At 36.9% G+C, this 26360-nt stretch overlaps 2 protein-coding genes across 10 annotated transcripts in view; both read left to right on the plus strand.

Annotated features, from left to right (window-relative positions):
• Positions 1-17733, plus strand: part of FSD1L (fibronectin type III and SPRY domain containing 1 like) — a 75618-nt gene extending 57885 nt beyond the window's left edge. For 6 of the 7 annotated variants that reach the window (XM_082696724.1, XM_082696725.1, XM_082696728.1 and 3 more), the window contains 4 exons: positions 2198-2298; positions 2737-2988; positions 6053-6141; positions 11687-17733. In XM_082696724.1, the coding sequence (XP_082552850.1) occupies positions 2198-2298; positions 2737-2988; positions 6053-6141; positions 11687-11809 (565 nt within the window). In that variant the 3' untranslated portion in view covers positions 11810-17733. The remainder of the gene's footprint in view (positions 1-2197; positions 2299-2736; positions 2989-6052; positions 6142-11686) is intronic. The other variant, XM_082696726.1, reaches the window with a different exon arrangement.
• A 5297-nt stretch (positions 17734-23030) lies between these two features.
• The window catches only part of FKTN (fukutin), a 97968-nt gene continuing 94638 nt past the window's right edge, over positions 23031-26360 (plus strand). The window contains exon 1 of one of the 3 annotated variants that reach the window (XM_082695100.1): positions 23031-23442. The gene's annotated coding sequence lies outside the window, so the exon portion shown is untranslated. The remainder of the gene's footprint in view (positions 23443-26360) is intronic. The other 2 variants (XM_082695101.1, XM_082695102.1) reach the window with 2 other exon arrangements.

The raw sequence follows: 26360 nt of genomic DNA on the forward strand, positions 1-26360 counted from the left end.
AGGTGTTAGCTGGATGTGTTGGGGTTTTAGGGATAAACAGTGTTCCTGCCTTTAAGATATTTGCCCTAGCTTATGCATATGAAATATGTATCTATAAAAAAAATTACAGTAATACGTAATTCCATTACATGGAATGGTAAGCAAGATAAAGGATTTTAAGGAAGAAAGGTGTCCTGAGCTGCCAGGTTTTAAGGTGGTCAGGACATTGAGCCAAACGGAACGTAACAATCAAGGCTTTATTCACTTAACAATAGTGCAAGCAAGAGGCCTCAAAGGAAAGGCTGCTAGCTCTCCTTGGTGTTCCATTTTTCCCAACAGAATGGCACTGGGTGAGGGTCAGGTAAATGAAAGCAGATTGCCATTAGTGGTTATCTGGACGACCATCTCACTGCCAAGAGATCCCCAAACAGAATGCTCTTCCTGTTGTTTTATGGACCTGAGACCAAGAAGGGAGAAGAGGAAAGATTAGAAGTGGGAAGTATTGGGATGGAGTGGAGAGAGTGTCCTCAGACTACATACCTCACCCCTGCCTCCTGGAAGGAGGTCTATACAGAGGCAACTGAAAAGGTTTTGGGGGTGGGGAGAAGTATCTCTGAATGGAGGTGCTTAAGCTAGGAATGCAGATATACACCTGAGCACTGGGTTGTGGTGGGGGTGGATTGCATCTCCTTTCAGAAGCTGTGGTAAACTAGCTATTTACCAAGTCTGGTACGGGAAAGGTAGCCCTTCTAGGCCTATCACTAAAAGTCATTTGTAATTGGGCCTGAAAGGCTACACAGAGGATTTTGGCCTGGAGCTGGATTCCTCGGAAGAATTATTTAGTCTGGTAAGATCTGGAAAATCTTCATTAACAAAATTTGTAAAATAATAAAAAAGTAGTATTTAGCTTGGTTCTCAAGAAAGTAGAAGAATGCATGCCATTTGGACTTGGATTGAGAGAGGGAGAAACAAAGAGAAAAGGCACTGAAGCAGGTTCCCTGAGTTTAAGGAACACTTTAGCTGCTACATTTAGCTAAATAGTGCTGTCTGGGGGTGGTGAGAAGGCTTGAAAAGCAGACTGGGACCAAATCCAGAAGAACCTGAAATGCCAAGCTAAGTTGTTTGTAGGCAGTAAGGAGTACTGGAAGATTTTAAAGTAGGCATGTCAGACTTAGGTTTATCTTGTATCAGTGAATGAGATGAATTGGGTGGCAAAGAGATCATTTCAGAAACTAGTAAAACAATTTAGAGTGCAGGTAAACAAAGAGTCTTAATTTACACAGTAAAGCTTCAAAGGTATTGTTCTAGAGGAGAGGTGGGAGGATCAGGTTTGACCTAGGACAGCACTAGCTGTGTACTGCTTGCAAAAATGTTCTTAGGGTTGGAAGTCTAGAGTGCTGCAGTGGAAGAGTCCTCCTTATTTAACTTTTTTGAAATTTAAACTGCCACTCTTAATAGTTATATTTGTTTGTCTTTTCTCCATGCTTTTCCCTTTATTTCTTTACTACTGGTAAGTTACAATTTGTTTTTCTTTAATGCAGTGATTCAGTATAATTGAAATGTTTTTAGGCATCTTTGGGTTTTGATTTATTTTGCATTTTTCAGATTTAGTGAAAGGCCTAATACTGTCCTGTTTATCATATCATATAATTTGATGTAAGGGGAGATCAATTGAATCTTGTCCATTTTAGTAGGAGAAATGCTTTATAACATTTTATATAATCCTGTGCATGGATTTGGGCATTTGCTTTTTCTTCCTCTTAAGAAGAAAAGATTCACAACAAAAATACCTGCTGCTTATGAAAAGGTTATTTAGTTTGCATTATAGTCGTATTTTTGCCATTTCAAAATTTAAATTTAACTGCAAGAAATGTAAGCTCTATAATCCATTACCTTTCTTGAGTTCTTTTCTTCTGTTCAGTTCTTTTGTTTTTCTTTCTATCTTGTCGCATTTTGGCATTGTTTCTTATATCAACTGTGTGTTCATTATATAAGCTTTGTTCAGTCTGCATGATATAAGTGTTCAGCCTGCTTTGTGTTGATGACTTCTTACATTTCAGTGTTTATAATTGACAACTCTGATAATAATTCAGATAAAAGTTATTTGTGCAACATAATTAAACATCTTTTCAGAGTTTCATTTCATGATTTATAATTTTAGTTTGTGAAACATTTATAATATAGAATATTTGTTTTTCTTTTTTTCCTGTTTATATAGAAGTGGAACACCATCCCCCAAAAGGACATCTATAGGCTCCAGGCCACCAGCAGTAAGAGGCAGCAGAGATCGTTTTACTGGGGAATCATACACAGTGCTGGGTAGGATAAACATCGTCTTCATTGTCAGTTAATATTAAAGACGTCATGGTCACACTCATGGGCTTTCCACTCACTTAGAGCTGGAGTGGCCTGTGTACTGAATGAATATTTGCAAAAGTTTTTGATTACTTTTGGTAGGTTTCAGGTTGTCTAATCATTGATTGCTTCCTTTTACATAGTACTCTATATATATATGCATATCTTTTGAGGAGATAGTAAGGAAGAAAAGTTCTAAAGCCTTTTATAAATCAGAAAAATTAGTAGTAAATAACAAGTAAAGTTATAGCAGGTACTCTGCATTTAGTGTCTGTGTGTTAATATGGTATTTTTCTGAATCGGATTTTTTTGTGCCATTTTGTGAGATGAGAGGTAGGTAAAAATCTGTGTGACTCATAAGAAAGAAGTTAAAGCCAAATTTACCTTTCTGATCTTTTGCAGGAGACACTGCTATTGAAAGTGGACAACATTATTGGGAGGTCAAGGCCCAGAAGGATTGTAAATCCTACAGTGTGGGAGTAGCATACAAGACTTTGGGGAAATTTGACCAGTTAGGAAAGACAAACAGTAGTTGGTGTATCCATGTCAACAACTGGCTACAGAACACATTTGCAGCAAAGCATAACAATAAAGTCAAAGCCTTGGATGTTACTGTTCCTGAGAGAATAGGTGTATTTTGTGACTTTGATGGGGGTAAGTTTACTGATTTTCTCATAAGTCATTTTGTCATAGTTGCTTATATTCTAGTACTTTTCATTGGCAATCGTTCATATACAGTTTTCATTATTATGGTGGTCAGGGTGCTTTGATCTACTAGGATTTGATCACAAACATAGTTTCAGCTCTAGAATTGACTGGAAGGGATGTTTGATGTTTGCCTGAAGCGTTATAAAAGCACTCATCTATATATATATGCTTAATAAGTCTGAAAGAATGATTTCCTTAATTTAGTTTTAAGCATTAAAGTTTTTTCTGTCCATTTTAATTCCTGCCTGACCTATTTTATTACCTGTAAAGAATGGTGGAGTCCGATTTTTCAAGTTGGAATGGACCTTAGAAATTGTCTAGTCTACCTACTATATACAGTTAATATCCTTACAGTTATTTCATCAACTATATCTCATGTAGTTGTCACTCCTATACTTGAAGAACTTTCTAATGTGAAGCTTATTGTCTTGGAAGACAGCTTATTTCACCATTGGATAGTACTCAGTAGTAGAAGGTTTTTTGCAAATTGACTCTGTTTCCTTATAACTTCTGAGGCTACTGTCCTTAAATTTTGTCATCTGAAGAAACAAAGAATTATGTTCCCTAATTCACATTTACATGATAATATTTATTTGTTTAAAAACTATTACCGTTAACTTCTTTTGGTCTTTTTCCAGACTGTACATTCTCTCTACCATCAGTCATTTTTCTTACAGCTTAATTTTTCCAAATCTTTATAAGCTGCTATGGTTACATACTATGTCAACATATTTCTTAAAGATTGGTTCTCAAAGTACGTCATGCAACTTCTCACCATCATAAGACATGTGATTTGGCAACACAATTTCTAGTAATATGACTTAATGACTAGCTTTTTGAACTAGGTATTTGATAAGTATCTTTTCTACTATCATCTATCTATATCTATCTGTCTACATATATATATATATGTTCATATATATATATATATATATATATATTTTTTTTTTTTTTGAGAGAGATAATAAAGAGCATGAGCAAAGTAGAAGAAGCAGAAGAGAGAGACTCTTAAGCAGGCCCTATGTTTCAAATGGAGCCCGGCACAGGGCTCAATCTCATGACTCTGAGATCATGACCCAGGCTGAATTCAAGAGTCAGACACTTAACTTACTGAGCCTCCCCGGCACTCCTATAAAAATTTTGAAGATGAAATTGTCAAAATAGGAGGAAAAGTAATTCCCTAAATACTTTTCTCCAAGTTGACACTTTAAGCTAATAAAATGCAATTTTACTGTTTTAAGTAACATCATGTCCAAATAATTTGCTGAGCCTTCTACCTAGTTACTCAAAAGAGAAAAGTTAACTTTGTCTTGATTTAATTTTGGTGATGACATCTTAGTTTTGCAGCATTCTTTTTATAATTTCCCTGGGGATACATGTTATTATTGACACATTTTTTTTTTCTTTTCCAACTCTCAAAATAGCTTTTGCTTATCTTCTTCTGTCTCTTTTCTCATACTCTGTGGTTCCTCAAAGTAAGAAGTGTAATTGCTAGCCTAGCGCATAGGGTGCAGGAAGGAGTTGTAATGTAGGATGGAATCTGATTCTGAGAGCCTTGAATAATAAGAGGCTTGATTTTTTTATAGTAGTCGAGGGAAGGGGGTTTTTGTGCATTTTAGAAAACTGTAGTCATATGATGATAACCTAATTTTAGAAATATTGGAGAGTAAGTGGTTAAATATGGAAGAGATTTCAAATACAGGGTTAAGACTTTTCAGGAGTCAGTCTTTAAGCAGTGCAGGCAGGACCATGTTTATCTTCTTAGGTATTACATCTTTATTGCCTAGCAAGTGCATTTACATGGTAAGCCATTAATAAATGTTTGTTGAGTGATTAGTAGTAACAAGGGCCCGAGTAGTGGGGAATCAGGAGCAATGGATTTGATGGTTCTGACAAGCAGACTTCATAGGACTCAGTAGATAAATATGGTTTGGAGGGCGAACAAAGAAGAGTTGAAGATGACTGAGATTCCAGCCAGTGTGGTCAAGGGGATGGTATGTCATCTGCAGCATAGGGAACATAGTCCTGGAGAAAGATGAGATGCTAGCAGGACAACCATGTGGCATGGCTGGCTAATACTTAGAAATTCAATGTTAGAAGTCAGAAGAGAAGTAGAGCTAAAGCTAAATGTTAGACACAGCATCACAGAGTGGCTACTGAAGAACGATTAAATGTTACTGCTCTGCTTTTTACTAACTTTGTGACCATACATAAGTTGCTTAATGTTTTGAGGTACTGTATATAAAGAACGCAGTGCTTTAATGGTAGACATAAATACTAGTTTCTCTTCTCTGTTTGGTGGCAGCTGAGTCATTAAGGAAATATTGTAGAGAGAAAACAGAACCTAGACAAGCATCTACATTCAGAATAGGAGAAAAGGAGACAGAAGATATCCTCAGGGTTAGAGATACCATGGGACAAGAATTTCAAGAAGCAGTAACAGATGTAAGGAGGCCATCAGGTTGGACAGCTAGGTGGTCAGAAAGTTATTTTAGTTGCGTGGTCATGTTGAAAGACAGACTGTGAGGGTATTTTAAAAATTAACAAAGCAGAAGCAATGATAATCATGATTTCAGAGACTGAAATGAGTATGACTGCAAATGTTTGGAAGACAGAGTTTAATAGAATAAGACTTAAATTATAATAGGATTTTGATATAGAGACTGGTTAGGGTAAAAGTGAGGAAGAAATAGCCTGGTTTAACTGAGTTAAGGAAACCATTTGTTAAATAATGATAAAACAAATAGTTTATAGTTGAATAAATAGAATAGTGCCAGATTATAGAAGCATTATGGAGATCCTGAAAATCAGGAAAGAAAACTAGATTTGGGCTTTCTCTTAAGCATGTATACTACTGATTTTCAAGTGAGAATTTCTGAGTCTAGTCGTTATAGTTTGTAATTTTAAAAAAGTGCCAAAATACATATTATTACTTGCACTCATGATGATATGTCAGATTTAATTAAATGTTTCTTATAATAAATTAGGTGTGGTTTTTTTTCCCTTTTAGGTCAACTTTCTTTCTATGATGCAAGCTCAAAACAGTTGTTGTATTCCTTTAAGACGAAATTTACTCAGCCAGTACTACCTGGCTTCATGGTTAGTACCTAATTTTTATTTTATTTCGTTTGGCAACTTTAAGGAGAACAATCTTTGCTATATATTTGGGGAAGCCAAACATCTTTTTTTTTTTTTTTTTTTTTTTTACCATATTCTTCCCTCTTTCCCTAATCTACCTCTCCCAAATCTGTGGTTGTGTCTTTTGGTATTTTTATTGAAGTAAATATTACTACATATAAGTATGTGAATTATAAGAATGCAGTTTGATGACTCTTTATAGGACTGTACACATTTTTGTAACCTCTGTCTAGATCAAGAAATGGAACATTACCAGAACCCCATAAGTCTCCTTGTGCCTCTTTCTAGTGCCTACTGGTCAGGCAGCAAAGTGGTGTTAGTGTCTTGAGTTTTAATACCATGAAATTCATTTTGCCTCCTTTCCAACTTTGTATATCGAATCCTGCAATATCTTTTTGGTTCAACATAATGTTTGTGAGATTTATTTTTGTTCTCTGTGGTGCGGTATTCATTCTTATAGTTTCTCATTGTATTTATATGTACAGTTTTCCATTATGTGACTTTCATCATTTATATATCCATTGGGTTCTTGAGTGGTTTCCCTTTGGGGCATTAGCAAATAGAATAGCTATGAATATTCTTATTCATGTCTTTTGGTAAATGTATGTATATATTTCCATCAGAGTATATAACTGAGATTAGAGTTGCTGGATGATATGGTATGTAATCAACTCTTGTAGGGTTTTTCAAAGTTGTTGGTTATACTAATTTATTGTTAGTAGTATATTAGAGTTTGATTCTTCCACATCTTTATCAATATCTGGTAGTATCTTTTTTAAGTTTTAGTCCTTCTATCGGGTATGATATATTGAATTGTGGTTTTTCATTTGCACTTCCTTGATGACTAGTGCTGTTAAAAGTATTTTTTTAATGTTTATTGACTATTTAGGTATACTCTTATAAAATAGTTGCTCAAGTCTTTTGCCTGTATTTCTATTGAGTCCTCTTCCTATTTCTTATTGAGTGATCTGGAGTTCTTTAAATACCCTGAGTCTTTTGCCAGATATATGTATTGTAAATTTCTTTTTCACTCTGGCTTTTCTTTTCCCTGTCTTATTGGTGTCTTTTGATGAACAAGAGTTGTTAATTTTAATGTTGCTCAATTTATCAATTTAAAAATTTATGGTTAGCCTTTCTGTGTTCTATTTAAGAAATCTTTTTTCAGGCTGCCTGGGTGGCTCAGTTGGTTAAGCAACTGTCTTTGTCTTGTGTGGAGTTCTGCATCCGGCTCCCAGGTCAGTGGGGAGTCCGGTTCTCCCTCGGCCCCTCCCTCTTCTCCTGCTCACACTCTCGGGTGCGTGTGTGCTCTCCCTCAAATAAATAAATAAAATCTTAATTAAAAAAAAAAAAAGAAAGAAAAATCTTTTTTCACCCACAGAGTTAGGAAAATATTCTTGTTTTCTTCTAAAAGCTTTTCCTTGTGCTTTTTTATTTTTTATTTTTTTTTTTTTTGATGATAGAAATATTTCTTTTATTTTGTACCTTTAGATGTAGACTGCATTTGCAACACAAGTACAATGTAGAATTGCTATGTTTGGTATGAAGTTGGGGTCAACTTCTGTGTCAGGAATTCTTAAATTCCTTGTGGGTATCTGCTTGTTCCAGGACCATTTACTGAGACAATGCATCACCCTTTTCTGCTGCAGTGCAGTGTCATCTTTGTAAAGTACTAGATGACAGTCCACATGTGGTAGGCAGACACACATATATTCAGGACCACTCAATTTCAGGTTGATTTGTGCAAGGAAAAGTCATGCTTTCTCCATACAAAATGAAACTTGGTTTGAATTTGTTTTTTTATTAAGCAGATGTTTCTGCTTCTTCCAACTCCTTTATCCTCTCTGTAAGTTTGGGTTACTGTGGGGAGTTGTGCAATATAGTCGAGAGCCTCATTCTGGCTAGAGCTTTCCGTAATTTGGAGGGCTACTTCTAGAATGGTATATTTCCATTGTAGGGTTGGTGGAATGTTTTATGTGTCTTCTTCCATCATTATCCTGACTGTAGCTTCTCAACTATGAGAAGAAAGTATTCAGGGTATATGTGGGTTTAAACACAATACTTTTAAATCTCACAATTCATAGTGATAATTCACTTTGGATACCCTGAAATCTTAAATTTATAATAACCAGGACTCTTGGTTTTTTCATTAAAAGGTAAAAGTGATCAGTGAATGAAGTTATTCATAGAAAAATACTTAAGGATTTAGAGAAAGTTTTTATTAGTAGTACTTTGCCATAAACCTCTGCTGTATTATGTGTTTTGGGCTGTTTTTCCAAGTAGGCCAATCAGGAACAAATTTTTTTTACCACATGAAGCTCAAAGTAATTTTCCCCCCTACATCTAAAAGGGTCAGTTTTATGTTTAAGTCTTTCTCAAATAGGCATATATTGTGAGTTTATTGCTTTTCATTCCAAATAATTAAGCCATAATTACATTAGTAATTATGAGGAAATGTAATTTCAAACTGGTAGGAATAATTTTTTTCCTTCATTAAAGACTTTATTAACTAGGTAACTTTAATTTTTTGTGTACAAGATTAATTATCTTTTTAAAAGTAAGCTTTATTGAGGATAATCTATAGGAGTATACAGTTCTTTGGGATTTGACAAATGTATACAGTTGTGTAACACCACTGTAATCAAGACATTGAACATTTCTATCACCCCAGAAAAGTCATCTTCCTTTGTAGTGGACCTCTCAGATCATAATCAGCCCTGGCAATCACTAACCAGGTTTTAGTCTTCATAGTTTTGCCTTTTCTAGAATATTACAGAAAAGGGATTGTATGGTATATAGACTTCTGATTCTGTAGCATAACGCATTTGAAATTCACTGATGTTGTGTTTATCAATAGTCCCTTCTTTTTATTGCTGGTGAGTGTCTGTTTTATTACTGACTGTGTATATACCAAATCTTATTCATCTACTCACCAGTTGAAGGACTTTTGGGTTCTTTCCAGTTTTTGGCAATTTTGAATAAAGGCACTGTAAATATTCACAAATGCGTTTTTGTGTGAATATTTGTTTTCATGTGTCCTGGGTAAATACCTATGGGTAAGGATATAGATCACTTGAAAGTGCATGTTTAACTTTAAAAGAAACTACCAAAATGTTTTCCAGACTACGTTACTTTTACATTCCTAGTAGCAATATATGAAAGTTCCCCACATTCTTGCCGTTATTTGATATTGTCAGATTTTTTGTTGTTTAGCAATATTAATAGGCATGTAATGGTATTTCATTGTGGTTTTAACTTGTATTTTCCTAAGGATAAATGATGTTGAGCATTTTTTCATGTGCACATTTGCCATTTGTATAATTTCTTTCGTGAAGTATCTTCAGTTTTTTTTTTTTTTAATATTTTATTTATTTGTTTGATAGTGAGAAAGAGAGAGAGAGAGAGCACACACACAAGTAGGGTGAGCAGCAGGCAGAGGGAGAAGCAGGCCTTCTGCTGAGCAGGGAGCCCGATGCGGGGCTTGATCCCAGGACCCTGGAATCATGACCCAAGCCGAAGGCAGACACTTAACGACTGAGCCACCCAGGTGCCCCTACAGTTTGTTTTTTTATTGGGTTACTTGTTTTCTCATTAATAAGTTTTAAGATTTCTTTATGTGTGATGGATATGAGTCCCTTATCAAATAACTGTTTTACAAATATTTTCTCCCAATTTGTGGACTTTCTCATTTTCTGAGCATTTTGAAGAGAAAATTTTCATTTTAATGAAGTCCTATTTATCCATGTATTTCTTTTATAGATCATGCTTTGCCTAACTCAAGCTTACAAAGATATTTTTTTTTGCATTCTTCCTAAAATTTTTTGGTTTTAGGTTTTACATTTAGATCTGTGATCCACTTTGAGTTATTTTTTGTATATGGTACCAGGTATGGTTTGAGATCTATTTTTTTGCATATGGATTCTAAGTGTTCCAGTGCCACTGAAAAAGACTTTCTGAAAAAGGCTAACCTTTCTTTATTGATTTGCCCCGTGCACCTTTGTGCTAGATGTTTTGAGTAAATAGGTTTGGAAATCACTTAAATAATTTCCAAAGAAGTTATATAGTAGGTTTTATAATCACAGAGCTGCTTTTGTGTTTGGGTGCTATCATTACTGAACATGCTAGTTTTAAAAATTTAGAATGTTAATCATACAGTTATGAAATTCACAGGTCAGTACATTCTTTGGTACAATACTGTAATCACTTAATAAATACTAAACACTTTAGGACACAATTGAAGGTTAGAATATTTCAAGAGTTTCTAGAATATTTGAAGAGTTTCTAGAAGGTCCCTTGTCTCAAGCTATGTCTGCTACAAACCAGCATTAAGGATAATTTAACTGATCCATTCTTTCTATTTTAATTCTTTTGAGTCTGTTCCAAATCAGTTATTACTCACCTTACTGAATGGTACCTACTCTGTTTGCAAGCAGAGCACTTTCATCTTTCATAAACTTAAACTTATGGCAATTAATAGACTGACAATATGGTTTATCTGGATATTGCCATTTGCACTTTACTCAGAAGTCTTTAAAGAATTATGAAAGAGTTCTTACTGTTAACAAGTGAGGGAAGAAAATAATGGGCTTTCCTCTGTTTACAAAGGAGTGTTAGATTCCTATAGTCTCAGGCCACACTTCATTATCACAATCTATAGGAAATTGGCTCTTTGTGCACTTCTCTTGGTTGTGAAGGTTAGCAACAGTAATAATAGTTAATGTCTTTTGCCTGTTAACCCTAAAAATTTCATCTGAAAATTTCTGCAGCCCTTAGTTCTATTGTGTGCAGCTCCAGTGTGTTCTGCTTCCGCAAAGACTTCCTCTGGCCTCGCTGGTTTTATTTTTTTATTTTAAGATTTTATTTATTTATTTGACAGAGATATCACAAGTAGGCAAAGAGAGAGGGGGAAGCATATTCTCAGTCAAGCAGAGAGCCCGACACTCTTGAGTTAGCCTTTCCAATTCCCCTCAGTTCAAATATGAAGGTTATCAATTTGGAATTTGTTGATGTTCACATATGTGGCATTTTGCCTTTTTTTTTTTTTTTTTAAGATTTTATTTATTTATTTGACAGAGAGAGATCACAAGAAGGCAGAGAGGCAGGCAGAGAGAGAGAGGGGAGGAAGCAGGCTCCCTGCTGAGCAGAGAGCCCGATGCGGGACTTGATCCTAGGACCCTGAGATCATAACCCGAGCCACCCAGGCACCCGCATTTTGCCTTTCAAAGGGAACTTTTTTTTTTTTTTTAAAGATTTTACTTATTTATTTATTTGACAGAGAGAAATCACAAGTAGAGGGAGGCAGACAGAGAGAGACAGAGGGAAGCAGGCTCCCCGCTGAGCAGAGAGCCCAATGCGGGACTCGATCTCAGCACCCTGAGATCATGACCTGAGCCGAAGGCAGCGGCTTAAACCACTGAGCCACCCAGGCGCCCCTCAAAGGGAACTTTAAGGGTCACCTAAGTTCTAATGATTTGAAAGCTGACTGAAGCTTTGTTTTGTCTTTTCTTAGGTTTGGTGTGGTGGACTTTCTTTGAATACTGGGATGCAGGTTCCAAGTGCTGTGAGAACACTTCAGAAAACTGAAAATGGAATGACTGGTTCAGCAAGCAGCCTAAACAATGTTACTCAGTAATGCTTACTCAGAATATGTTTACCCCCCTTCTGATTGGGTGGCCTTTTCTGTGCAGTTGCTAATCACAGAAATTTATGAGTGGTGAAAATCAGGTTTGCTACGCTCTGCTTTAAGGCCTGGAATGTGTTACCATTAAGCATCTAATGCAAAGTACTCACAGGAGTCTACTGCGCAGTATCTTCAAGCAAGCAGACACCAAGGAAGAAACTGATGCTTTGAAGAATAAATGGGAAGAAATGCAGTGTTTAAATACTTATATAGAAACTCATTTTTGTGTTTCTTGGTTTACTTTGGCCCTTCTAATATGTTTAGTTACATATTGTAGCCCTAGGACCTGAGGGGAAAGCATTTAAAACTTGTCCTCTTTCCTCTACACTTTTTCTTTATCTCATCACTACCTATTACTATATTCTTAAACTGAAGCTTTAACAAAAATACAGTCTTATAAGGTTTTCTAAAAATTGAAATAATTGGTTGGGGATACTAGAAAGGTTTTCTTATAATGGTTTATTTTTCTCTTTTTGTAAGTAAGTTGGGTTTTGCTAAATTATCCTCTTTTGTTTACTGACTAGATTATATATCATTTTCTCTTTTCCAAATATCGTGATATTTCTCTTATGGTTAAAACTCAAAATAGAGTGGATAGGAAGAGTTTCTAGGCATAGTAGCTTAAAATCACGGGTACTTTAGTTTTTGACCTGCTGCACTAACAGTGGCAAAGGGGGATATGCTTTATATGTTTTGTTGCCTTGTTTAGTTAGACTTCTTTTCATTCCATCATTTTGGATGATGGATAAGATTTTTAAAAGCTTTCTATTTTCTGATTTTGTTGTCTAATTTAATACTACCTTTAATAGTTATCTTGGTAAAATTCCCACTTGAATTTGGTAATAATTGATAATTATACTGATTTTTAATATTTCAAGCAGGAATGAAATGTTAAAGTTACATATGAGGTCGGAAAACCTACACCATTTAAGTTTTATCTCAGAAGGATGGGTTATAAAGGGAGGTGCCTGAAACTATACCGAAGTCATTTATGTGTCCTTTTTAATAAGGTTTGGAATGGTTTAAGCAAGTGTTTTGAAAGATTCCTATGTATTTCTGATTTATTTGCCACATAAATTTTTCAAACGTAACTATTCAGAGGTTATTTTTCTTTTAATCCTTTTGCAGCATTCATTTATTTTCTAAAAGGGTATAATTCTTCCAAAAATCATCATAGAAGAATCTTTCCCAAATTTAGGGAAAGTGTCTTAAACAGTGAGTAAAACCCATGCATGGTTATTGGGCAGAACATACCTATTTTTTTTTTAATTGGTTAAAATTTGTAATACAAGTTCTTTGAGCCAAACTGAAAGTTGTGATTACAGTATTTAAGGATCCCTTGAGCATTCTCATGTTGACTTTCTTTCATTCTCATTTTAAGTGTATTGTGTCAAGACAACCTTCTCCCAAAAAGTGACTGTTGCTGCTTATAGCTGAGTTACCTTTTACAGAAAGTCCTGTGGAAAGGGATAGCTCATTCTCTCTTAAAGTTTACTGCTTACTGATAGGATGTTTTGTTTATTGGTAAAACAAACCTAAACGAGTTTTATTTGAACTTGATATTCTTTTTTCAGAAGACATTTATATCTGTCCACCATTGTCTCATGACATATTGGTAGTTTTAAAGAGAGTTTTAAAGGTAGTTTTATAAGGCAGTTGAGAGAATGAAATATGTCAATAGATACCTTTTTGATCCTCCAGACAAGTAGAATTTTAGTTTTTGTTCTTTCTAGAGATTTTGAAAAAATTTTTTGAGTGTTCTGTTCCCTACAGTGGGATTATTCAAGGACTTAAGGAAACAGGAAGTTATAATTCTCTTTCATAGAGTCAAATCTGAAAGCAGTAATTTAGTAGTGGAGCTGCTTTAATGTGAACAGTGTTACACATGTATATTTTAGCAAAAATAACACAGAAAAAGCCAGAAGTTCTTGTATAAAATTTTTTACTGTTATGTCTTATGTAATTGTCTTCTCTTTAATTCAGTGCCTTCTTCCTCTAAGTGTGCTCTTGTTCCATGCCCCCATGCAGTGTCAACTGACGTTTGAGCCAGAGACCGTTATGTTATTATACTGGTGAGGGCCTTCTATTGCAGGGATGTGGAGAAGAGGAGATAATAATCAGGGGCTGGAGGAGTGCATATGAGTTTTTAATGTGCTCATGCCATCATTTGAAACCCTTCATATAAACTTTTCTAATACTCATTTGGAAAATTCATTTGAAGTAGTAACAATTATTACCTCAAAATAAGAATCTGAGGTATTCCTCTTACGTGCTTCTTAAAGGTCTCTAGATATAAAGAACAAAACGTGGAGGGTTTTGAGTTTGTATGTGTTAAGTTAAACTGGAAGAGTTTGCCACCCTCATTTTCAAACTAGAAAATAATCAACAATAGTGCCTATTTAAATAGTCTCACATTAAGGTAACTCTTAACTTGAGGATAATATATAACATTCTTATTGGTATTTGAATTAAAAAATATTGGGCCTTTTTGCTCAATTTAATGCATTATGGGAAGAGAGTATACCCTTTCAGACATTCTTTGTTAGTTTACTTATTACTATTTGTTTTGGCTGGTCAAACGTGATTGCTTTCTGTAAAAGAAATGCATGAGAGGTTGACAGTAATGGATGTATCACAGGTATAAAAAAGTTGTCATATAAAAACATGCATTTAGTATTTCTTTTAGCAGTTGAATCCCAAATCAGTCTTAGTAAACTGAATAAAGAAATGAAGGAATTGCCTTAAGCACTTTAGAAAAGATTTTTTTTAGAATTCATTTTGACTATTTGGGCTTACCATGTCACATATGTCTTTAACTTTTGGTAAATATGTATATATCAAACATTTGATAACTGAGAGCACATAGAAATTTAATATACAGTGATTCTTTGAAGGTTCCGGGTGTAGATAAATAAAATGAAGGTATTAGAGGTGTGCCTGTCTGTACATGGGTTTTATTGATGGCGTCTGGTAATGTCGACAAACCGTTAACTGCCACTATACAGCTAGACTTGGCCTACTTTGTTCTGCAAACAGTAATTCTTTCCCTGTATTATCTTTTAAAGAAACATATGGCTTGTATTTGCTCATTTATTAAAGTATGAACAGTATCATGTATAATTGGAATTTTTTGTGACTGATCCTTGGTGGTACAAATAAAGTAAATAATTTGTAATGAAGGAGTTTAATAAGGCTAACATACTCCATTTCATGACTACCTATACTTCTAAAATTAGAGTTATTTATTTTTGTTTCTTTTGAAAACATGGAAGAAAATTGGAAAAGGGTATACACGGAAAATGATTATTTCAAAGAGTATTCTGGAAGAGGACACTATAGACTTCTTACTATAAAATATTGTGGTTCCAAGCTAAAAATACTAAGGACTATATTCAAATCACCATAATTCTTTTTATTTTTAAAATCTGTTATCATAATTCTATTTTTTTAAAACCCGTGTTTATTAGATCAGTGTCCATTCATCAGCTAATTCATACAACAGATATTTAAGTGTCTGTGACATGGCATCGATGCATTGTATTTAGATTTCCATAATTAATAAAGTTTGATTTACTGTGCATATAGTTTTGCTACTTTTGAGGAATGTGACAAAGGTTGTATCTTAAAAACAATGTTTTGTTAATAAGTCAAAAATTCTAAAAAGTAAATTTGTTACGGTTTATAAAAAATTCAAATTGACTGCTTATAATATGGTTCACTTTATATAGTCACAAAAAATTGGTCTAGAAAACTTTCTTCCTTGATTTTATTTTAAACTGGATATATTCCTTTACAGAAATGTGTAGTCAGCATAAATTTACTCAACACCCGAGTAACCATAAAGTTATTTGCTATTTTTAACCAAAATGTACATTTCATAATGCTGGTACTGGAACATTATAATAAGATCATGAATGTTTCCTTTATCATTACAGAATGATCACCTCATGTTCAGTATAGTTTTAGTTTTGTGTGTATCTTACAGTATTCATATTATACAAATATTTGTGACCTGATATGCTTTGTTACCTGGAGTATTTGATTAATGTAAATACATAAGGCTTTTTGAGTAATTTGGAGTTTAAATGGATTGCATTTGGTATATGTTATTTTTACTGAAAAGACATTTTTGACTTGCCATATAAAGGTTAGTACTGGCTTAGAAATAAATAATTGAGATTTCCAGGGTACTTTTCTCCTCAGACTACCCAATTACTAAATTAAAACAGTATTTGTTGTTTCGAAGTCAATATAAGGTACTGACTTTTGATTCATAATCATTTGAGTTATGTTAGTTTAACCTGATATATTTTCTTAATGATACCCATTCACTGTAAGTTGGTCCTTGGGAATGGGCACGTGGAGGATTTCACAGTAAGTAGGACAGAATGTGGGTGAATGTGTTTGCATTGGCTTGGAGCTTCATAAGTTTGGACCAGTTTTAAAATAAGTCAAATTGTGAGTGGTTAAAAGGTCTTTTTATTAGTATTGGAAATTTTTGGAAAGCATATGGGCTGTAAGAAGGCATAATTTTTTAACATTTTCAGTATCTCCTAAGGTACCACAGCACGGAGTCTTAATTTGCCATTTAAGGGAGACTCTTTAAATCAAATTTATAACTAATTCATGCTTTAAGATTTAAAGTTTTGGAGCAATTTACATTGAAAACCACTAGTCTTTAAAATTCTGGATATAATTTAAAAAGTATTTTGGTTTCATTTCTTTTGAAGTAATTAATTAAAAGGAATACTTTTGCTCTACCATATACTAACTAGATAGATCTATGATGTCTGCATAAATCGTTTCTCATCTTTGGGCCTCCACTGCCTTAAATAAAATAATTGTAACTTGTTAGCTTATCTCACATTTATGAGGATTTGTGAGAAATAAAATGAAATGGAGTATGTGAAATTGCTTCAACATAGTAAAATGCTATGTAAATGTAAGGTATTATTTTCAGTTAATAATGGATTTAAGTGTTGGGATACTTCCAGATGCTCTTTGTTTTCGTAAAGCATGTGCTTGAAGTGGTATCACCAGGACCTCAAAAACCAAAAACAAACCTACCTGAACAAAATGCCCTTTAACAGTCTTTAGTTTGTGCATGACCTGTGGCCTTTTTGTATTTTCTCATCAAGTTTATTACCCTGTATCAAGACTTTGTAAAATTATAAATGTCTCTCACAGCATTAGGGTTTCAGTGTAGAATGGTAGCATATATAAGTGATTTAAGCTATGTTTTAATTCAGGGATTTGCACTTTCCATTTATGACTGCTTGGTGCCACATGCAGAGTAAATTTAGCCCAAATAATTATTTCCAAACAACCAAATATCCGGTTTGTTGTCACGAGATATATGATATTAGGTATATGTGCCCACTTAACATTTTTACAACTTTTGTTGCATTAAAAAAATTTGATGAAGCATTTCAAAACTTTGTTAATATGGATATCACTTAGTATCTCTCCTAACATTTGTTTGCTTTAAATTGGATTTATTAAATAGTCTATAGGTTATCTTGATCTATAGATTATTTGGTATGTCTATTATCTGGATATGGTTTTGCTATGCAGTTCTGATAATAATTCTAATTCCTCAGGATTAACCTATAAGTTACAGATGAACAACATTAATGAACTACTTAAAAGGTACTCAGTTCTGCAAAGTAGTGTTTTAATAAGCATATTGCCTCATTATCCTTGGAAACAAGACAAAGCCTTTTAAACTTTAAACTAGAAACTTTTAAAATAGAGTATTCAAAGTGGAATAACTTGTATGTTGAAATGATTGTATGTTCTGTATAGAATGACCAAGTTAAGTTCTTACAAAAGCACCTGGAATATCTCATCTAAAAATTAAACTTTTTTCAGCCTTCTTTTGCTTCAGTGCTTGCATTTTTATCAATTTTCATTAAATAGATACAACATGCTGTTGGGGATGAGAAGATAAAAAGCCCCCAAAGCCTATATTTTTAGAGCAGTGCTGTCCAACAGAATTTTATGCAGTGATGGGAAGTTCTATATTCATGCTGTCCAACATGGTAGCCACTAGGCCCAGGCAGCTCTTGTGTGTAAATATAACTAGTTCTACTAAGAAACTAATTTTTAAAAAGATTTTTTTTTATTTATTTGACAGAGATCACAAGTAGGCAGAGGGGCAGGCAGAGAGAGGGAGGAAGGGAGGCAGGCTCTGCTGAGCAGAGAGCCCGATGTGGGGCTCGATTCCAGGACCCTGGGATCATGACCCAAGCTGAAGGCAGAGGCTTTAACCATCTGAGCCACCCAGGCACCCCAAGAAACTAATTTTTTTTATTGTAATTAATTTTAATATAAAAAGCCATCTTACTAATAGCTACTTTTTTATACAGTGCAGCTATAAATGGAAGATGAAACATGCTATGACTATACTATAAATTAAGAACTTAGTTTTGTCTTTGGAGCTTGTCCCATCCTGGGTTGCATTTTGGCAGATTGTAGCTAAAAGAGTTAGAATAAGAACCTAAGTTTTTTTTTTCCCTTAAAGATTTTATTTATTTATTTATTTGACACAGAGAGATCACAAGTAGGCAGAGAGAGGAGGGGAAGCAGGCTCCCTGCCAAGTAGAGAGCCCAACGCGGGGCTCGATCCCAGAACCCCGAGATCATGATCTGAGCCAAAAGCAGAGGCCCAACCCATTGAGCCACCCAGGTCCCCCGAACCTAACTTGAAATCTGTTTAGGAAAGAAAACCAGTCAATGGGACTATATGAGACTGGAACTCCTATAACTATGACCATTTTCACCAAAGGAAGAATGAAGGAAAGAGACTGGATAGCGTTGTGTTATAGGGAGGAGAGCATAACAAAGATACTGAGAAACCAGTACCCTAGTATAGAAGATGGAGCGGAGAAGAGTTGAGCAATATTAAATATACATACCTTTGAAAAGTTAATTCCATTTCTACGTATTTCTCTTATATACTCACAAATAAGCACTCATTGCAGCATTACAAGAGCAATATATAAGCAACCTAATTGTTAATTTAAGAAAAGAATGGGCTACCAGAATTCTAAAAGCTCTCCTTTTGTAAATCGCTGCCTTAACAAGCTACCATTGTTACATACTTGTCTAGATACTTTCTGCATGTCCCTTCCCCAATAAATGTTATGAATATGTAGATTATTATGGGGGAGTTTGTTTCCTCAGTTAGAGTTCTTTCCATGAATACCAGTCCTGTCTGGGCATCTGGGTGGCTCAGTCAGTTGAGCATTTGCCTTTGGCTCAGGTCATGATCCAGGGGCCCTGGGATTGAGCCCCATGTCAGACTCCTTGCCCTATGGGAGCCTACTTCTCCCTCTCTCTCTACCTGCTTGCTGCTCCGCCTAATTATGCTCTATCAAATAAATAATCTAAAAAAAAAAAGTGTGCCTGTCTGAATCTCTGGAATGAAGGCTAAGGAATTTGAACACTACTTAGTGTCAAGTGTTTCCTTTACTAAACACCATTTTACATTTATACTGATGGTACTAGTAGTAGTATGTTTCTGCCTCTTTTGCACAAGGTCACCAGAATGATTAGAATGTGATGCTTGCAAGAAACACTACACACCTTTTACAGAATATGCTGCTGATGGAAAGGTATTCATGATAGGAAATGGAAAAGGCAAGTCTAACAGTTTATATAGTATGACACCATGGGGGGGTGGTGTGTACTTAGACCTGGGCAAGTGGGGTCCCTGCCCCAATCCTCACACTGGTTGTGCTTCTCTTCACGGAATGAAAAATGGAAGGAACCAAGGGATTGTACTCCCCTGGTAGTTTGTATTCCTCTACCCACTATGCACAGATAGCCAGAGCCCCAGAATTCCCTGCCTGACCAGCCCAAAACTTGATCCCAGAACAGATGCAGGCCTCTCTCAAATCCTGAGAACAGACTGTGCTACAGGTGTATATACCCTTACTCTTGAGAAGTGGCAGCTCATGAGTACTGTGGATGGAACTTGGATGTGCAGACAGGTATCCACATGCATGCATACCAGGACACTCGTGGTAAGCTGAAACGGGTAAAAGCATGCAGACTCACGGCCTTGTGGGAAGAACAAGCAGTCCTAGCTCTCGTGCTGCGCTTTATGTAGTATATAGGAATTCCAAATTTGATCCTAGATTTCTGTTCCTTGGGAAGGAATATTTGCCAAGGTAGAAAGATACATAATATTTGATAGTTCTTTACCTGGACACTTAAAAGATGTTGGGATTAGATTCCATTTGTACTCTTGCCTTAGGACCCACAATATTTGGGCGGGCCAGGATGTGTTTGTAATCCCACATTCGAGTAATTTTTAGAAGATGGATCTTCGGGGTGCCTGGGAGACTCAGTTGTGTCCAACTCTTGATTTTGGCTCCAGGCATGATTTCAGGGTCAATGGGGGAGTCTGAGATTCTCTCCCTCCTCCTCTGCCCCTCCCTTTGCTCACACGCTCACTCTAAAATAATTTTAATTATTTTTTAAAACATTTCTTTGCCTATAATAAAGGCTGTTTTTACCCATTCTCATACCCTTTGTCCACTTGGATTGGCCGACCAAGTTAAAGCATACTGACAGCTGGAGGCTTAAAGCTCAGCTCCCTTCTGATATGCTGGAGAAGTACTGCTTCTCAACACTAGTTGAGTTACACATTTACCTCCCGTTAGCTGTTTGTTCCCAAACATGTTTATGCTAGTGGCAGTCATTGTTGTAATGATGCAACTTATTACATACATTAATAAAATATGAGTATGAAAAATTATGAGAGTTGAGGGAAATGTTAACGAGCTTAAAAAAAAAAAGTTGCTGATAAGATAGTTGTGTCCAAGATAATTCTAAATGATAGGGGAGGATTGCAAAAACAAAACAAAACTAGGGCTCTGAGTTGATTCCTTCGCTGGTTTCTGTAAGTCCTTGGACCACTTTAAAAAGGTAGAAATAATAGGTGATGCACTATGTCTGTGATTTATATAGGAGAAACAGATGCTCGAATCAGTTGGCTTGTATTTTAAAAGATTTTGACTCAAAAGATATCCAGTGTAGTCCTCTTCTTTAATTGCCTTTTTTTTTTTTTTAGGTTTACATGGAACAAGATTTGTTATGCCTTTGAAAACTTTTCTATGAACCTCATAATTTTTCCTTTTCCTTAATTTTTACTATGACAATTTAAAAAATTTATTTATTTATTTGTTAGAAAGAGCGAGCGAGCGAGCACACAAGCAGGCAGAGAGGCAGGCAGAGGCAGAGAGAGAAGCAGGCTCCCTGCTGAGCAAGGAGACTCGATCCCAGGGCTCTCGGATCATGACCTGAGCCGAAGGCAGTGGCTTAAGCCACTGAGCCACCCAGGCGTCCAGACAATTTTCAAATATACAGAGAAGTAGATAGAGGCTATTGTTGATAACATCTCTATGCTCACCATAGATATATCCGTTATTAATATTGTATTAAATATTAGTATTTTATTAATATCTTACCATGTTTATGTCTTTTTTCAAAGTTTTAAAAAAAATTTCACCATAAGCATTGCAATATGCATCAATAATGATCTATTCTTTTGTTCTTTTAAACACAGCCACATTGTTGACATTCTGAACAAATTACAGCACTTCCTTAATATCCTCTAATGGCTCAGTCCATATTAAAATTTTGTCTCAAAATTTCCTTTTTTTTTTTTTAGAGAGAGCAAGCATGAGCTTGAGCTTGTGGGGAAGGGACAGAGAGAGAGGGCAAATCTCAAGCAGACTCCACACTGAGCATTGAGACAGATGAGGGGCTCAATCCCACCACCCTGAGATCATGACTTGAGTCTAAATCAGACACTCAAGCAATTGAGCCACCCAGGCACCCCTCAAAATTTAGCTAAATTCAGAATGTACAATATTCTACAAGATAAATGCCCCAGAATGTGCAATATTCTACAAGATAAATGATCAATGGAATTTAAAGAGGGAGGGAGGAAAATACTACAAAATCAGAAACTTAGAGACCTATAACCAAAGGCAATGTATAGACCTTGCCTGGATCCTGATTTGAAGAAAGCAACCATGAGACATTTTGAGGGGTGCCTGGGTGGCATCACATCATGAAATTAATGCCTGGTTATCCCAGACTCAATCATTAATCAGTGGAGTGGGTTCAGGGGGTGCTAGACTAATCCACCTACAATAAGTTTCCTATGAAGAAGATTACAAAAATGTTTTAAAGTTTCCCACCAACATTTTAGCTTAATTTTAACATCTATTGATGAATGTTGTATCTTGCGTTATCTCATCAGGAGTAGCAACATGGCAATTGTTCTGTCACTCACTTGCTAGCTAGAAGTCTCATCAGCATGTTGGCTACACTGAAATGCAGTTCATGCAAGAAAGGATAAATGCTTGATGTTTTTCTCTTGATCAAGTTTTAGAATAGTGATTGGATGCCCTGGCAACCTTCAATCATGACTAGTGTGTTTCATTTTTAACGAATTATTATGAAGTCAAGAATTTTTATGTATCTAATGTTTCAATCAGTAAGTTACTCATTTTGGTGCTCAAATGTTCTCATCTTAGGTGTGTCAAGTTAGCACCCGTGTCCCAATGATCCCTTTAATCCTTGATAACTTCCTTCCTTTGGGTGTTACGTTTTTTGATTGATCTACCAAGTACTACTTCTAAGTCTATAGAACTAGTTCTAAGTCATAAGAGGACTTCTACCAAATAAGCTTGTATGTGCACAGAAAGTTTCTAGAAGGAAAAACATAACAGGAAATGTTTCATTATATACTGTTCCCAAAAAACAAAGTTTAGAAAGCTCAAATATACAAAAGGAGTATTTTTAGTCTTTACTATGGCCTAATGGTAATTTTTGTAGAAACAACTTAAAATTACAGTATTTAGTGCTTTATAGTTTTCAATATTCACGTCAAAATGGATACATATCCGATGCTTAACAATCCTTTGGGTGACACTGTGGATCCAAAAAGCCAGGGCCGGAACTGTATGCGTGTTTATTTCCAGACGAAAATCGGGGTAAAATGGTTCTCTGGAGCTTGGATGTCATGCACCTCAACCTCACGAGCAATATTAAATGCAGCTGCTATTTCCCTCTACATCATCCGTTCCCCGCCCCCCCGCCATCTGATGGGTGTACCCTAAACAGAATTCAGGGAGTTATTCTGAATCTCTCTGCGTGGCACACGCACTAAAAAACTATTCGTGGTTTATCTGACATTCACGTTTTTCACAGGCATCCCATATTTGATCCCATATTTTAAATTCACACTCTTTAAGAAACACGGTTCAGGTGGCGCCTCTCCGATTCTCGCTCCCCTTCCTGAAATCTCCTGTCGCCTCAGTGCGATACTGCAGTTGTTACGTCGACAAGCGACGAAAGGACTTTGGAAAGCTAGGAAATCCGCAGGGATCCGTAAACTTCGGACGGCGAAGAAGCGGCAGGACGCCCGGCCACATAGGGGTCCCAGTCAGTTAAACGTGATCGTCCCCGACAGCAACCAGAACCACCGCGGCTCTGCACTTGACGGCACCTTTTGCAGCAGTTGCTGTGATTGCCGTAAAGCGGAGTTGCCGCCTCTCTTGGGTGAGGTAAGGGGTGGAAGATTCCTTTTGGTTGCGGGGGATGAGAGGGTACCTTCAGACAGGCATCTCCGGTGGCTCTCGGGTCCCCTCACCGGGATCCCCCAGCATTCTGGGCACCTACTTCCTCCGCCCCCCACCCTCCCCAGGACCGAGGCGGGCCAGAGGCTGAGTGCGCTGCGGGCGGCGGGGCGTGAGGGCACTCAGTGAGTCAGTTCACCACTGGGGCGGTCCTTCCCACGCTCCTGGTTGTGTCAGCAAGTAAAATCCGCATCCTGGGACAAGTTCAGTTTTGGAGGGCGATCGAGACCCTCATAGGACTTTGCTTGGGGTAGTGATGTTTGAGCAGGGTCGTGAGAGCCATCTCAGGATTTGCGAGAGGACAGGCACCGGGGTGGGGGGTGGGGGGCTGGAGAGCACTGCATATTGTAGGACCAGTGTGTGCAAGCGTGCAAAATCATGAAAGGAACGACCGGGTTTGGGCAGCACCGCGTGCATATTAGCATAATGGCTGGAGGAATGGGTCTACGTAGAGAAGTGAAGGCTAGGAATGCGCCGGCAGCTGACGTTGGGTCTCCACCGGGAAGGACCTTGATGCTCTGTTGAGTGTTCGGTTCTTCGGGCAGTGGAGAACTACAACAGATGTATAGTGAGAGATAATTTAATTAACCATCGCTCATTCTGATGCTTTCCCCGTGGGTTCAACTTTTAGTTCATTTGGAGGACTATTTACTGAAGCAACCCCTTTTTGTGCCTCATAACAGATGGACGTTGCTAGCCATGCTAAAGTTTCATATGGCTTTGATGTCTGCCTTTTGTTTGCACTGTCAGTTGGGGGATGTCGGTATGCCTAGAGGTGGTTGTTAGAAGCTTTGAGTAGGAGTGAGAACTGTGTTTAGAATTCATCACCATCAATTTCTCAGGTAACATGAGGCAAGTCACTTTTCTCAGGGCCTTGGTTTTCTCAGATGTAAAAGAGGACCTTCATGATACCAGATTCTTTCTACTTTTGAAGATAGCAGATTTCCAGAGAATAAAGATCAGCCTATGAACAGATGAACAGCCAATGAACATGGCTCAAAATGAGTGATGGAGCATTGCATTAAGAATTGGGAAAAGAGGGACACCTGGGTGGCTCAGTCGATTAAGCCGCTGCCTTCTGCTCAGGTCCTGATCCCAGGATCCTGGGATCAAGTTCTGCACCAGGCTCCTTGCTCGGCAGGGAGCCTACTTCACTCTCCGTCTCTGCCTGCCACTCTGACTACTTGTGCACTTTCTCTCTCTCTCTGACAAATAAATAAAATCTTAAAAAAAAAAAAATTGGGAAAGAAGGGTCCTGGGTGGCTTATTTGGTTGGGCTGCTGCCTTTGCTCAGGTTATGATCCCAGGGTTTGGGGATCGAGCCCCACATCAGGCCCCTTGTTCAGGGGGGAGCCTGCTTCTCTCTCTCTGCCTCTGCCTCTGAATGTCACTCTGTCGTCTTGGGCTCTCTCTCTGACAAATAAATAAATAAAATCTTAAAAAAAAAAAAAAGAGAGAGAGAGATTGGGAAAAGAGAGAAGCCTTGTAAAAAAGATTGGGATACTCTGGGGATGGATAGGACTTGAGGGTTTGAATCATCAGGAACCATCTCGGTTGAACACCTTGGGTAAAAATAGAAAAGGCAAGAAGAGGCATTCATATTTTACTTATTTATATATTTTATTTTAGAGGATGGGGGAGGGTCATAGGGGAGGGAAACAATCCAAAGCGTACTCTGCACTGAGGTGGAGCCAGTGGAGGTGCTCGGGGCTTGATCTCATGAGCTGAGATCATGACTTGAGCCCAAACCAAGAGTTGGGTGTTTAGCTGATTGAGAGACCCAGGAGCCCTGAGGCTTTCATATTTTAGAGTCCGTTTCTGGTGGTAGGTTTCAAGGGCATAGAGGACTTGGGAAGGATGGCACTGGATATCAAAGGAACCCCGAGTGGAAAGAAAGTGCAGTATGTCTGAAAAGGAAGAAAAAGGAACAAGAGACATGTCAGCAATATACAGGACTTGATTTCTTGGATCTACGTGATATTTAGAACTTGGGTTTTGAAAAACTGAATTTAAGTGTCATTGACAAAAATGAGCATTTTATCAGAAATCCAGCATGTAATGATGTTTTGGCAGTATGGTGATTCGGGTTGTAGCTCTGGATATTGCCAATAATTAGCCTCTTGGGCTGTCATTTAATTCTTCTAGAACCTGGTCTCTGTAAGATGATATTGTTGGACAAGGTGGTCTCTCTCCTCTAAGACCTATAAAACTTGAGTCTAAGAATGGAGAGCAACCTCTCTGAAATAGGGGAGGGAGATGGTTGATGGAGAATAGAATTGTTACTTTTGAACATACTGAATCTGAGGTGTAGGAAATAGAGTTGGAAATACAGGCAGATGGAGCCCATAGACTGGAACTTAAAAAGTAAGTTTTCTCTCAGAGGTTGCAGTTAAAAATCTTGAAATATTTGCTTTGAGGGATAGATTCTAGAGTAACTAGAGGATGTGCCCATAGGTAGGAGGCTAGAAAAATGTGGAAAGAGCCAAGATGCCTTTCAGCAGACAAATGGACAAAGGAGATGTGGTCCATATACACAGTGGAATATTACACAGCCACCAGAAGGGATGAATCCCCAACTTTTGCATCAACATGGATGGGACTGGGAGAGATTATGCTGAGTGAAATAAATCAAACAAAGTCAGTTTTCATTTGGTTTCATTTATTTGTGGAGCATAAGGAATAGCATGGAGGACATTAGAAGAAGGGAAAAATGAAGGAGGAGAAATCGAAGTGGGAGATGAACCATGAGAGACTACAGACTCCAGGAAACAAACTGAGGGTTTTAGAAGGGAGGGTGGTGGGGGATGGGTGATCCTGGTGATGGGTATTAAGGAGCGCATGGATTG

This window comes from Mustela nivalis (assembly GCF_964662115.1).
Source record: "Mustela nivalis genome assembly, chromosome: 13".
Taxonomy (NCBI): domain Eukaryota; kingdom Metazoa; phylum Chordata; class Mammalia; order Carnivora; family Mustelidae; genus Mustela; species Mustela nivalis.